At 54.8% G+C, this 13,522-nt stretch overlaps 1 protein-coding gene across 1 annotated transcript in view; it reads left to right on the top strand.

Moving 5' to 3' along the window:
• Positions 1 to 13,522, top strand: part of CDH23 (cadherin related 23) — a 219,312-nt gene that overhangs the window by 201,092 nt on the left and 4,698 nt on the right. The window contains exons 40-60 of the mRNA XM_069863405.1: positions 1,105 to 1,285; positions 2,177 to 2,310; positions 2,485 to 2,694; positions 2,907 to 3,014; positions 4,231 to 4,333; positions 5,180 to 5,305; positions 5,392 to 5,595; positions 5,833 to 6,291; positions 7,220 to 7,336; positions 7,925 to 8,149; positions 8,234 to 8,403; positions 8,660 to 8,797; positions 8,952 to 9,071; positions 9,470 to 9,647; positions 10,340 to 10,551; positions 11,240 to 11,434; positions 11,741 to 11,851; positions 12,049 to 12,178; positions 12,337 to 12,600; positions 12,725 to 12,886; positions 12,992 to 13,248. Coding sequence (XP_069719506.1) covers positions 1,105 to 1,285; positions 2,177 to 2,310; positions 2,485 to 2,694; positions 2,907 to 3,014; positions 4,231 to 4,333; positions 5,180 to 5,305; positions 5,392 to 5,595; positions 5,833 to 6,291; positions 7,220 to 7,336; positions 7,925 to 8,149; positions 8,234 to 8,403; positions 8,660 to 8,797; positions 8,952 to 9,071; positions 9,470 to 9,647; positions 10,340 to 10,551; positions 11,240 to 11,434; positions 11,741 to 11,851; positions 12,049 to 12,178; positions 12,337 to 12,600; positions 12,725 to 12,886; positions 12,992 to 13,248 — 3,804 coding nt within the window. The remainder of the gene's footprint in view (positions 1 to 1,104; positions 1,286 to 2,176; positions 2,311 to 2,484; positions 2,695 to 2,906; positions 3,015 to 4,230; positions 4,334 to 5,179; positions 5,306 to 5,391; positions 5,596 to 5,832; positions 6,292 to 7,219; positions 7,337 to 7,924; positions 8,150 to 8,233; positions 8,404 to 8,659; positions 8,798 to 8,951; positions 9,072 to 9,469; positions 9,648 to 10,339; positions 10,552 to 11,239; positions 11,435 to 11,740; positions 11,852 to 12,048; positions 12,179 to 12,336; positions 12,601 to 12,724; positions 12,887 to 12,991; positions 13,249 to 13,522) is intronic.

Below are 13,522 nucleotides of genomic sequence, written 5' to 3'. Positions count from 1 at the left end.
GGGAAATCTGTCACTTATAAGGCGTGCCAATGTTTGTTTTCTCCACTGCTAGGAAATGGAGAGCAGATTCACATATGCTTTTCTGTAAAGATTAGATTTAGCCAGTAACAAATGTCTGTCTGATGGATTTTACTGTGCTTTAACCCAGGAGGTGGGGAAGCTCCTCATTTTCCATATCTTTCTTGTAACCGTCTGTACCACCAAGGCTCAACCTTTTATTAGCCACTGGAAAGTCTCCTTCTTAGGCAAGTTTTCTCCACTGTGCAGGTTCCTCAAAACCTAGCAAGGGGATAACCCTCTTTGCAATATGGTATAGCACAGAGCTATATAGAATCATAGAATAACCAGGTTGGAAGAGACCCACCGGATCATCAAGTCCAACCATTCAAATATAAATATAAACGCCTTCATTCATATAAATGCCTTCTGTATAGTGTAACTCAGTTAAAAGGCAAGACTCGACTTTTTTGGATCCCCAGCTTTGCTGGCAGTCCTGTGTTCTACCTTGTCATAGAACTGTTGATGTTTTTCCCTTTTGAGATTTGTAGGATTGATTTCTAACCAGCTAGATGTGCTGCAGGAAGGGATGCTAAGAGGAGAAACATGCTGGTGACGTTTTGTGTTGGAAGAAGGATGCAAGCTGCAAATTTTTTTCAAGTCTACTGAGCATTAGGAATGAAACCTTTAGTGAGCAAGTGTGCAGTTGGCTGCAGAGACTGAGCCTCTCTCAACTCATGGCTTTGATAGTCAAATCCATGTCTGTGGTTTTCATTTGTCCAGATTGGGTTTCAAGATGTGAATGTGGAGTAGATTTGCCTTTTGAGTTGACTTCATCATGGCCCAGAGGTTAAAAAGGGTCCCCACTTGTGTGTGACTGGAGTTTCATAGTGTTGCTGTAGGCATGGTCATGAATAACAGAGTTTTAGTCTCTGAGCAGTGATCTGCTTGGTGAACCCAGGAAAACCAGAAATACAGAAGATATTTTACGATGTTTCCCATCCGTGGCTTTCCATGCACATGGCCAGCAGGCTGATCTCCCCTTCCACTCTTCTCTTCTTCTTTCCTCTCCTTTCACTGCCCTCCACCCTCTTGCCTTGACTGCAGGTGCTGGTGAACCTCAATGACATCAACGACAACTGTCCCACCTTCCCTCGGCCCTATGAGGGTCCCTTTGACATCACGGAAGGACAACCTGGACCGCGTGTCTGGACCTTCCTGGCGCATGACGGTGACTCGGGACCCAGCGGGCAAGTGGAATACAGCATCATCTCCGGGGACCCCCTTGGTGAGCAGGGACGTGGGGGCATTACCTCTCCTTCTGCCTGCCCCATGGAGGAACCTGGTTTGCGGGAGTGCGAGCAGAAGCCATCCTCCCAGTCTGTTGCTTCTGCGAATTCAGCCTTTCAACACCAGGAAATCCTGTTTTGAGCAACAGGAAACTTAACCTGTTCATGGCCAGCGAAGAGAGTGGCTGGGGCTTGTGCAAGGGAGAGGGGAAATCTGCTAAACAAAAAAAAAGGCAAAAAAATTGAAAAGGAAAAAAAAACCCAAACCCAGACCACAGAATGAGAAACCAAGAGCTGCAAGCACACAGCCCCATCCCCTCCCCACCCATTAGCCCAGCAATGTTTGTAGGGCATTTGGGGACTGAGTTGCTTTGCACCTCATGGTGAAGCTGTAGACCCACCAGCACCCCAGGGCAGGTGGCAGAAGAGCTGCAGGCATCCCTGGCCGTGAGGAAAGGCACAGCCCACTCCTGCCTCCATGCTGACCCCACTGCAAAGTTTTCAAAGCTTTTCCTGGACAACCAGGATGCAGTCCTTCATCTTGTGGGGGGAGGTCCATGCCGTGTAGCCCACCCTGCTCTGGCCATCGTGAGGGCTTGGAGAGCTGTTTATACCTTCAGGAGGTCCCAACCCAACACTGCAAGCACCCCTTATTTGGCCATTCGAACCACATCCACTGCTCCTGCTTGTACCTGGGAGTGCATCGGTCCCTAGGGTAGACCCTAGCTGCCCACAGTCCTCTGATATCTGCAGTAATGAAGGACTAGAGCTGTTGTCCCCAGGCCTGCCGTGGTGCCTGTTCCCATCTCTGAAACAAGACAGCCCCAACTTGGGGGGCCAGGCTGTTCACAGCAGCATGTCATGAGCCAAGGCCCCGCTGTCTCTGACAGGGGAGTTTGTGATCTCCCCAGTGGAAGGGGAGCTGCGAGTGAGGAAGGATGCTGAGCTGGATCGCGAGAACATCCCCTTCTACAACCTCACCATCGCTGCCCGGGACAGGGGGGTGCCCCCCCTCAGCTCTACGGTGAGTCCCACAAAACAATGGAGGAGGGATGGAGGGCTGTGTCCCATCCCCAGCTCCTTCCTTGGGGTCTTCTCTGCCTTCGCTCTGCTCCCCTTCTCCGCTTTCCCCTTGTCCCTGGGACTTTCCCCTAGACCGCAGTGGGCTCAGTGGGGAAGCCCACCTCTTGCCTGGCAGATCCTGGTGGGTATCCGTGTGCTGGACATCAATGACAATGACCCCGTGCTCCTCAACCTCCCGATGAACATCACCCTTAGCGAGAACGCCCCTGTCTCCAGCTTCGTCACCCGTATCCTCGCCCGGGACGCGGACAAGGGGCCAAACGCCCTCCTGACCTTCGATATAACAGCAGGCAACACAGAGAACGCCTTCTACATCAACAGCACTGTACGTCCCAAGGGATCGCAGCCGACCCGCGCTGGGGGTGGGATGCTGGGATGCGGAGAATGGGTACCCTTACCCCAAGGCCCTGCCTTCCCCGTGTACCCATGGGTGCCATCTGGCATGCTACCTTCTTTCACCCTGACCTGGCAGGAGATAGCCCAGGGGAATCGTATCTCAAATCTCTTGTACCTCTTTTCTCTCTTTTTTCTTGGTAGAGCGGCATCGTCTATGTAAACCGCCCACTGGACAGAGAGCGGGTGGCAGAGTACAGGCTGACCATCACAGTGAAGGACAACCCTGAGAACATCCGCAATGCCAGGCGGGTAATTATGAACACTGCTAGGGCCTCCAGCAGCGCAGGCAGCAGGGCAGGTGGGAGAAGGGGCTCCTGCCACAGCCAAAAGCAGGTGATGCACTTACCCACAGCATTTCCAATAGAAGCCTCATCTCACAAAAGCATCTGAGGGGTCACAAGGAGGGTGCTGCAACACCCTCCCCATCAGAGAACAGGACCAGTAGATTTTAAGGCAAGTCTAGCATCTCATATTGAGTCTATGCAACAGCAGTAGATCTCATAGAATCATAGAATAACCAGGTTGGAAGAGACCCACTGGATCATCAAGTCCAACCATTCCTACCAAACACTAAACCATGTCCCTGAGTGCCTCGTTCACCCGTGCCTTAAACACCTCCAGGGAAGGTGAATCAACCCCCTCCCTGGGCAGCCTGTTCCAGACCATTTCTGTGAAAAATTTTTTCCTAATGTCCAGCCTAAACCTCCCCTGGTGGAGCTTGAGGCCATTTCCTCTTGTCCTGCCCCCTGTCACTTGGGAGAAGAGCCCAGCTCCCTCCTCTCCACAACCTCCTTTCAGGTAGAGAGCAATGAGGTCTCCCCTGAGCCTCCTCTTCTCCAGGCTAAACAACCCCAGCTCTCTCAGCCAATCCTCCTAAGAGTTGCATTCCAGCCCCTTCACCAGCTTTGTTGCTCTTCTCTGGACTCGCTCCAGAGCCTCAACATCCTTCTTGTGGTGAGGGGCCCAGAACTGAACACAGGATTTGAGGAGCGGTCTCACCAGTGCCGAGTACAGAGGGAGAAGAACCTCCCTGGACCTGCTGGTCACGCCGTTTCTGATACAAGCCAAGATGCCATTGGCCTTCTTGGCCACCTGGGCCACTGCTGGCTCATGTTCAGTCTCTGTCAACCAACACCCCCAGGTCCTTCCCCTCCAGGCAGCTTTCCAGCCAGACTTCTCCTAGTCTGTAGCTGCACAGGGTTGTTGTGCCCCAAGTGCAGGACCTGGCATTTGGCCTTGTTAAACCTCATCCCATTGGACTCAGCCCAGCGGTCCAGCCTGTTCAGATCCCTTTGTTCAGAGCCTCCCGACCCTCCAGCAGATCCACACTTCCACCCAGCTTAGTGTCATCCGCAGTGGCCTGGTTGCATAGGGCTCTGGCTTGGACCAGCAGTGGGAGAGGCAAGAGGTGAGCTCAAGGAAAGGACATTTTGGTCATTGCACTCTTGTCTCCGTTTTCTTTTAGGATTTTGACCTGCTGGTCATTTCCATAGCAGATGAGAATGACAACCGCCCCATCTTCACTCAGAGCTCCTACCAGGCTGAGGTGATGGAGAACTCACCTGCAGGTGGGTCTATCTTCATTCCCTTATGTGGTTCCTGGACACTCCTTTTGGGGCTGGGCAAGGGGAGGTGTCTCCTTGCCGTCTTGGAGGAGCCACGATGCTGAGCAGGGAAAGGCAGCAGGTCAGTGGGATGGGGATACTGACTGAATATGAGGGGATCCTGCCAACCACCTGGGGAGATCAGCCTTGAAGAGACCATGGCTTTGGTCTGTGCTGTTGATGGAAAAACTTCCTGGAACAGGTCATGCACAGTCCTGCAAGAAATCATCCCCATATGGGAATGGCTCAGCTGCAGACACTGAGACATGGTCTGAGCCAAGCCCTGAGGGCACCAACCTGTCCAGTGTCCCTGAAAGGGACGGAATGCCTTCATCACCAGCATCTAGAGCCACTTTGCTGCAGGGATTAGAGATAAAACAGTCCAACCTGTCCAGCTAGACATTTCCCAGCTAAAGAGCTAGAAATATTCCTCCCCCAACCCCACTTCTTGCTGTTAAATCGCTCCCTGCTCCAAGACCTCAGCTACCTCTCTGTCCTGCCATTAAGGGGATGGGTTTGGGTGCCTCCAGGTGATGCCCTCAGCAGCAAATTGCTGGTCTGATGGATGTGTCTGTCTGTTTGTTTTTAGCTGGACATCCTACCTCCTACCGCCTTGCCTGGGCCTCGCGAGTCAGTCTGCAAGGCTGCAGCAGCCACCCCCCTGCTGCCTCGCGTTCTGCGAGGCCCTGCTATGTCACCTCCTCCATCCATTCATTGCTGTCCCTCATGCATCACTGGGGCGGGAGGGGGACGGAGGGGGCTTCACGGGGGGCACCGCAATCCCCTCCTTATGCTTGTCATCCCATCCAGGGACTCCGATCACGGTGCTCAATGGACCCATCCTAGCTCTGGATGGTGACCAAGGCAGCAATGCTGTGGTGACCTACCAGCTCCTGCAGACATCCCTGGACCTCTTTGTTATCAACAGCAGCACAGGTGGGGTAGCTCAGTGGGTCCCCAGCCCCAGCCTGGGACCATCAGGCAGCCGTGGGATCTGTTACTGGGCTTTTCCCCTTCTCCAGGCATTGTTTCGGTGAAGCCCCACGTCGTGATAGACCGAGAGGCTTTGCCGGACCCTTGCTTGGATTTCACACTGGTGGCTCATGATGTGGGAGGACTGAACAGCACCACCAGTCTGGCAGTGACCATCCTGGATGACAATGACAACCGCCCCATCTTCCAGCCAGCGTCGGTCACAGCGCGGCTGCGGGAAAACAGCCCCCCAGGTCAGGAGAGGGCCAGGACTGGATGTGAGGGTGGGTGTTGGGGAGACTCGGATTGTCCCCTGGGACCGGACTGTGGAGATCCAGGTCCCAGTGTCAGGGCTGGCCAGGATAGGGTTGAAGGGAAAGTTTGAGAACTGGGGCTGCCCATGTTGCTTGACGGTATTTGCCTTGGGATCGGGGACTTGCTGCTGCTGCCCTCCAACCCTTGCTTGAGAGGGCTGTGTCCCCTCTTCCCAGGCTTCTCTGTCCTCCAGGTGACAGCTACAGATGCCGACAGCGGCCTCAACCAGCAGCTAGATTACCGGATCGAGGGTGGTGGCCAGGACAGGTTCCTGATCGATGCCACCACAGGAGTGATCCGCGTAGCCAACATCAGCATTGACCGAGAGGAGCGGGATTTCTACCGGCTGACGGTGGTGGCTGTGGACCAGGGCACGCCAGCACTCTCAGGCACAGCCACCGTCAGCCTCTTCATTGACGACGTCAACGACTGCCGGCCCGAGTTCATCAACCCCATCCAGACGGTCAGCATCCCCGAGTCAGCCGCCCCCGGCACCGTGGTAGCCGAGGTGACTGCCATTGACCGGGACCTCCACCCCCGCCTGGAGTACTACCTGCTGGAGATCGTGGCCCGTGACGATACAGACGCCCTGGTGCCTGACCAGCAAGGAGCATTCGTGGTGGATTTTAGGACAGGTAGGAGAGCAGAAAGGGTGGCACGGGCAGCGCGGACCCTTCTCCTTGCTTCTGCTTCTTCTTCTCTGCTTGGAGGTAGGTGTCTGAGGTACAGGGAGATGAAACTCCCCACTTGCCTCCCCACTCTCCTCCTCTGGCTCACCCTTGCCCTGTCCTCTCTTCCCTGTCCAGCTGGACTTAACTAATCCTTTTCTTTCCTTTCCGGCTCTCAGCCCTCCAGGTTTGTCTCTGTGTCTATGCTCTCTCTCCGTGCCATCCGTTGTCTCCCTCCATCTCACCCATCACCATTGCAGGTTGCCCCACTGCAGGCTGGGGGCTGCTCAGCCTTGGCAGACCGGACGCGGGCACCCTTGCTGGGTGGAGCAGGGGGGCAGCTCTGGGGTAAGTGGTGGGCAGCAGGCTCTGCCCTCACGGAAGGAGGGCTAGGAGCCCCCCCACATCTGTTTTGGAAGCACAGAGCTGATCCAGGCAAGAAACGCACACTTGCTGGAAAGGATACGGAGCAAGACTCTTGAACGACACATGAACGCTGAGCTGAGGTGGATGGGGTTGTGCAGGGGAGCAGCAGTGGTTGTTCCCAAACCCGTCTCAGCCACACAACCCAAACCCTTACCCTGGCTGAGGTAGCGTGAGACCCAGTTAGCTGGGCAGAGTGGAGCAGGCAGGAGGTGGAGAGTAGGAGAAGAGAAGTTGTTTCCTCCTGTAGGTTTTGAGTCGTTTTCCCATTTGGCTTTCGGGGAGAGGATTTATAGGAGTGGTTGGACTTGATGATCCAGTGGGTCTTTTCCAACCTGGTGATTCTGTGAGAGGCAGGAGAGTAAGTGCAGTGGAGCGTGCAGCAGTCAGCTGGGGCAGACCAGTCTGCCAAGGGTCTTCAGTGGGGATGCACAGGCAGAGCCTGACACCTCCATCTTTTCGGGGTTCCCAGGAGCTGTGAAGATCAAAACCCCCCTCAACCGGGAACTGGTAGCCACCTACGAAGTCACCATCTCCGTCCATGACAACGCCAGTGAAGTCATCGAGCAGTCAGTCAGCGTGCCCAACGGTAAATGTGGGTTCCTGCCAGGCAGCAGGGGGCTGGCGGCTGCCAGGGGCTGGCACAGCCTGTCCCAGGCAACAGAGCAGCTTCTGGGTAGCCAGCAGCTCTCCTACCTCCCTCTCCACCCTGACTAGCAACATTTCCAGTGAGAGCAGTCCTGGACCAGCTCCCACAGGTTTGGGTTCTCCTCTGAGCTCTCCTTTAGCAAATGGCCTGGACATCCCAAAACTGCACAAGGGAAGGAGAGAACTCTGTGCCCATAACTGTACCAGAGGAGACACCCATGTCTTCATTACTATCCCCATGACATCTTTCCACCTTTCTGCTGGTATATCCAGGCCCCGATGCCGAGAAGGCACACTCAGATCAGTTGTAGGTCTGAAGTAGGTGAGACTGTCCCACAGACAGCTCAGGGCATAGCAGCTTTGTTGAATATTGCCGTTTTTCTTGATGAACCATCCCTGTTTATTTGGCTTTCCTGGAGTTTCATGGCTTCATCTTTACAACCCTCCTTTCTTTCATCCTTTCTTCCCTTTTCTTTCTCACTTGTCCTTCTCTTCTTCTCTTCCCTTGTGGTCTCCACCATGGCCACAGCCAAGCTGACAGTCAACGTCCTGGATGTCAATGACAACACACCCCGCTTCCGCCCCTTTGGGGTCACCTATTTCACTGAGAGGATCCTGGAGGGTGCCACACAGGGCACCACACTCATCTCCATCTCAGCAGTAGACCCGGACAAAGGTGCCAATGGGCAGATCACCTACGAGCTGCTGAACCTCTCCCCTGAAGGCTATGTCTGCCTCGAAGACCAGTCAGCAGGTTGGTGGCCTGGAGAGGCGAGAGCCTGGGGCAGTTTGGTGGCCTTGGGCAGGTTTCTTATTTTCAGGGTCTGCCATCCTCTAGGGAAGGTTGTGGCCAACAGGACGGTGGACTACGAGGAGGTGCAGTGGCTGAACTTCACTGTCCGAGCTTCCGACAATGGGTCTCCCCGCAGATCCGCTGAGATTCCTGTGTACCTCGAGATAGTGGACATCAACGACAACAATCCTGTTTTCAGTCAACCGTCCTACCAGGTGAGCTGGGCCATGTGGATCTGGGCAGTACCTGCCCAGAAAGGATGGGCACAGAATGAAGGGTTCTCTAGAACACCTTCTTTTCCCTCTATCTGTGCTGGAATCGTTTGAAGAAGATGGTCAACCCACCAATTTAAACTGTGTGAACGTCTTGTTCTGGGTCCAGCTGTGTCTCATCCAGAGTGCTGCTCTGCACTCTTGGTTACTGCCCACAAGTGATGCAGCAACGTGCCCTCCTTGCTCCCTTTGTTTGCAGAAAGCTGTCTTTGAGGACGTGCCGTTGGGTACAATCATCCTGGGGGTCAAGGCCACAGATGCAGATTCTGGGCGTTTTGCTCTCATCCAGTACAGCCTGGGAGATGGAGAGGGCAAGTTCGGGATAAATCCCAACACGGTAAGGAGCCAGCTGAGGCAGGAAGAGAGGGGGAAAAGGAGAGGAGGCTGACATGGTCCCACCTTGTGCCTTGTTCCCACACCTCATCTTCTGCTCCTTCTTGAGTACCAGCTCCGCCAGACAAAATTCCCCTGAAGGTCTCTGTGTGCCACAGGGTGACATCTACATCCTGTCAGCCCTTGACCGGGAGAAGAAGGATCACTACACATTGACAGCTGTGGCCAGGGATAACCCTGGGGACGTGTCTAGTAACCGTCGGGAGAACTCCGTGCAGGTAAGGCTCTCCTGCTCCCAAAACCCCTTGTGTGGTTGTCCTTGGCAAGAAGGTGTTAAACCGCAGCCTTTCCTCCCCAGAAGGCTTGCTGGTGGCTCTGGGGAGGAATTAGGCAGAAGGAAAAACAGATGACCCCAGGGGCTTTGTGCCACAGCGCATGGGCAGGAGAGGATGGAGAAGGAGGGGCAGGGGAGGGCGATGCTATTGTCTGCAAGTGCTCTGGCATGAATGATTGCCCCGGCCAAGGTGTCCACCATTGTTGGAGGCAGGAATTCAGCTAGCAGAGCTAAACGAATAGCAGGAAGGGAGCTGCGGGTCACAGCAGGGGTACAGCCCCCAGGGGGGCTGCCCAGCCATCTCCAGCCTCACATCACCCAGCTTTCTGTGCTTCGTCAAAGGTGCTGATCACAGTCCTGGACATCAATGACTTCAGGCCCCAGTTCAGCAAGAGCCAGTTCAGCACCAGTGTCTATGAGAACGAGCCACCAGGGACATCGGTGATCACCATGACTGCCACTGACCTGGATGAAGGGGACAATGGTGTGGTGACCTACAGCATCGAGGGCCCTGGAGCGGGTAGGTGCCAGTGGTGGGGGGCTGTTCCCCAGGATTGAGGATCACCATGAGGAGCAATGGAGGGGACATAGAGGCCAAACCTACAACAGGTTGTCTGTGGCTGGTTTGCAGCACGTGGTCCCAGGAGCAATACTGAAAATGCGCAGCTTTCAGTATTGCTCCAGAGTTCCCAGTTCCTCATGGTGTGGCATGTTGTAGCTTTACTTACCTTCATCCTGCAGCCCAGCCTTGGCTTATTTTCTTGTCCCCCCTCACCCTAGCAGGAATTTGTATGCACACAAGTGTGTCTTGAAGCAAACTCACTGCACGCTTTATAGGAAATCCAAGGAGGGCTAGGTGGGTGTAGGTAGATGTTGATAGCACCTAAAATCCAGTATATCTTCATAATGGGAACCAAGCAAAAGCCAGTACAAATGTAGAAGGAAATGACCAAAAGTTCATTTTCCTGAGACCCATGGCCTGAGAGCAGGGCCCTTGTCATTGCCCAGAGACAGGGAGTCAGCAGCAGGCAAGGGTGCTTTGAAGTAGCACTCTGAGAGCATCCACATCCCTAGCCTCAGATAGTCAGCTGTGCTCCATCACAGGGATTTCCCCCTTGCGAGGGATGTTCTTCAGTTGGTGTACTGGTTTCTAATCATGATTTATCTGCTGCCAATTGCCCTGAGCCAGAGATGTGTTTCTTCTACCCCCAGAGGCTTTTAAGATCAATAAAGACTCTGGGCTCATCACATCCCGGCGGCGCTTGCAGTCCTACGAGAGATTCAACCTGACTGTAGTGGCCACGGACAAGGGACATCCTCCTCTCTGGGGGACAACCATGCTCCACGTGGATGTCATCGACATCAATGATAACCGCCCTGTCTTTGTCCGCCCGCCCAACGGCACCATCCTGCACATCAAGGAGGTAAACCCTTTGAGAGGGAGTGGGATCATGAGACTGTGTCTGGGGGTGCTCATGCCTATCTGTGGCAAAATCCATTCTCCATCTCCATCAGGGATTAAACCAGACCTTGGCTGAACATGCAGCAAGAAGGTTTGGGCCATGGGACTGAACAGTCAGTAACAGTCCCTGTCCATATGTGCAAGTGGGGATGCTGGGGCAGCTTTAGGGAACAGAAACCCCAGAACCGTGCAAAATAAGGAAATGGCCGGTGCCTGCGTGCCAAGTCATTTATAAACAAGAGCCCAAAATGCTGACATTTAAGATGTTTCTCCTTTCTGAGAAGCCAGGCTTGGTTCAGCCAGTTGTTGGCATGGAAAGGGTCCAGCCACCCTGCCAAAGGGAATCATGGCTCAGCATCACCATCCCCCAGTTGGGTTTTGGGCATGAGAAGCCTGCCAGCTGTGATACAAGGGGGTGTGGAGGGGCAGAGGGAGCAGGGAGCTCACATGCAATGCTGGGACTGGAACAGGCTGCCCAGGGAGGTGGCTGAGTCCCCTTCCCTGGAGGTGTTTAAGGGACAGGTGGACGAGGCGCTGAGGGACATGGTTTAGTGACTGATAGGAATGGTTGGACTCAATGATCCGGTGGGTCTTTTCCAACCTGGTGATTCTATGATTCTATGACTGAGGGGCTATGTGTGTGTGAGCAGGAGATCCCTCTGCGGTCCAACGTCTATGAGGTCTATGCCACGGACAAGGATGAGGGTCTCAACGGAGCAGTGCTCTACAACCTGCTGAAAACCGGGGCGGGGAACAAAGACTGGGAGTATTTCAGCATCGACTCGGTCAGCGGGTTGATCCAGACGGCCATGCGGCTGGACCGGGAGAAGCAGGCGGTGTACAACGTGAGCCAAGCAGCAGCGTGCCTGCGAGGTGGCCGGGGCGGTCCTCTGCGGGGAGGCTGGGGGTCCGGTGTGGGGCTGTGAGGGATGTTAGCAATGTGGTTGGAGGGGGGTCGGCTGTGAAGGTGTCACACCTTAGCAGGAACTCGGTGGTTATCAGGTGCCATCGGGGAGTTGCATCCTGGTGGGACAACTCACAATTCCCTGTGAAATCCGCCTCGAAACCCTCCACCACCTAGCTGTCCCCTCAGCGATGTCTCCTGGCCTGGGTGACTTTGCCCAGGATGGTGATTTTGCCTCTCTCCCCAGCTGATCATCGTGGCCTCTGACCAGGGCCAGCCAGCCTACGAGACCATGCAGCCACTCCAGGTCGCGCTCGATGACATCGATGACAACGAGCCCATCTTCCTCAGGCCACCCGTAAGGCACTGGGAAGGAGGGGACAGGACACAGATGGTGGAGAGATGGGGATGCCGGCCAGCATGTGATGCAGCTGAGCATCACCAAGGCGGGGAGCGCGATGGGATTTGTCCACTTTTAGTCTTTCAAATCAAAAGAAACAAAAAAAAAGCCACCTTGATGCTCATAACCCTCCCTTCTCCCGGGGTCTCTGGCAGAAGGATAGTCCTCAGTACCAGGCGCTCTCTGTCCCTGAGCACTCACAACCAGGCACCGTGGTGGGGAATGTCACCGGGGCAGTGGACGCGGATGAGGGCTCCAATGCCATTGTCTACTACTTCATAGCAGGTGGGTGCCAAGCAGGGAGGGAATGGGTGACTCTGCATGCCCCCCTGCACAGCTCACCAAGGGTTTCCATCACTGCCATCAGCTCCTGACTTCCCTTCAGCCCTGACATGGCGTCTCAGAAATGCTGAGACTAACTGGGATCCTCTTTCTGCACCCAGATGGGAACCGGGAAAGCAACTTCCAGCTGAGCAGGGAGGGGAAGCTGCAGGTCTTGCGAGACCTGGATCGGGAGAAGGAACCATTCTATTCCATCATTGTCAAAGCATCCAGCCAGAAGAACTGGTCCCCTCCCCGGAGCCAGCAGACAGGCAGAACCCAGTCCTGGGACCTCAGCGGGGACCTGACCCTTCAGGAGGTGCGAATCTTCCTGGATGACATCAATGACCAGTCTCCCCAGTTCACCAAGTCAGAGTACACAGCGGGTAAGGGGTGCCAGGGACTGGGGGGGCACTCAGAGCTGGAGATGCTCCAGGGAAAGTCCAGCCAGATAAAGGGGCAGTGAGAGCCGGCCTGGTCCCAGGTCCTTGTCCCATCTCTCTCTCAAAGGAGTTGCCACCGATGCCAAGGTGGGATCGGAGCTCATCAGAGTGGTCGCAGTAGACGCCGATGTGGGCAATAACAGCCTGGTCCTGTACAACATCTTGGGCATCCGCTACATCAAGCAGCACTCCAACGACTCTGAGGAGGTGGCCAACATCTTCAGCATCGGTGTGTACCCTGCGTGCCACATGAACACGGGACCATGTCCAGAGACATCCCTGTGGCCAAAGACATCCCCATGGACAGGGTCACTTGCAACTGTCCTTCTTCCAGGAACCCTTGATGGGATCCTGCGGACCTTCGACCTCTTCACGGCCTACAACCCCGGCTATTTTGTGGTGGACATCATTGCCTCTGACCTGGTAGGCCACAATGACACAGCCATTGTGGGGATTTACATCCTGCGGGATGACCAGCGTGTCAAAATCATCATCAATGAGATCCCTGACAAGGTCAGGCAGTTCGAAGAGGAGTTCATCAGCTTGCTCTCCAACATCACGGGTGCCATCGTCAACACAGATGATGTGCAGGTAACCATCAACCTATGAAGTTGCTTTGAGGTGTAGGTAACCTTCCACATGCTGCTTAGGAGGTCTCCTTTGAGGATGACCTGTCTCTATAAACTATAGACACTCTTGAGCTCTGAAGGTGATGGGATACACCCCAGGCTTGGGTGTACCAAGGGGGTCCAGACCAACCCCATTACAGTCTTGAGGGTCTCTTGCCACACGAGTACACCTCGGGGCACACTCAGGATGTCCTACGGGAGGAGACATGTCTCCCGCATTGCAGACTTTGCTGTGT

The sequence above is a fragment of the Phaenicophaeus curvirostris genome, chromosome 9 (assembly GCF_032191515.1).
Source record: "Phaenicophaeus curvirostris isolate KB17595 chromosome 9, BPBGC_Pcur_1.0, whole genome shotgun sequence".
NCBI classification, from domain to species: Eukaryota; Metazoa; Chordata; class Aves; order Cuculiformes; family Cuculidae; genus Phaenicophaeus; species Phaenicophaeus curvirostris.
Note: the sequence above shows the minus strand (reverse complement) of the source record. Positions and strands in the feature narration are given on the sequence as shown.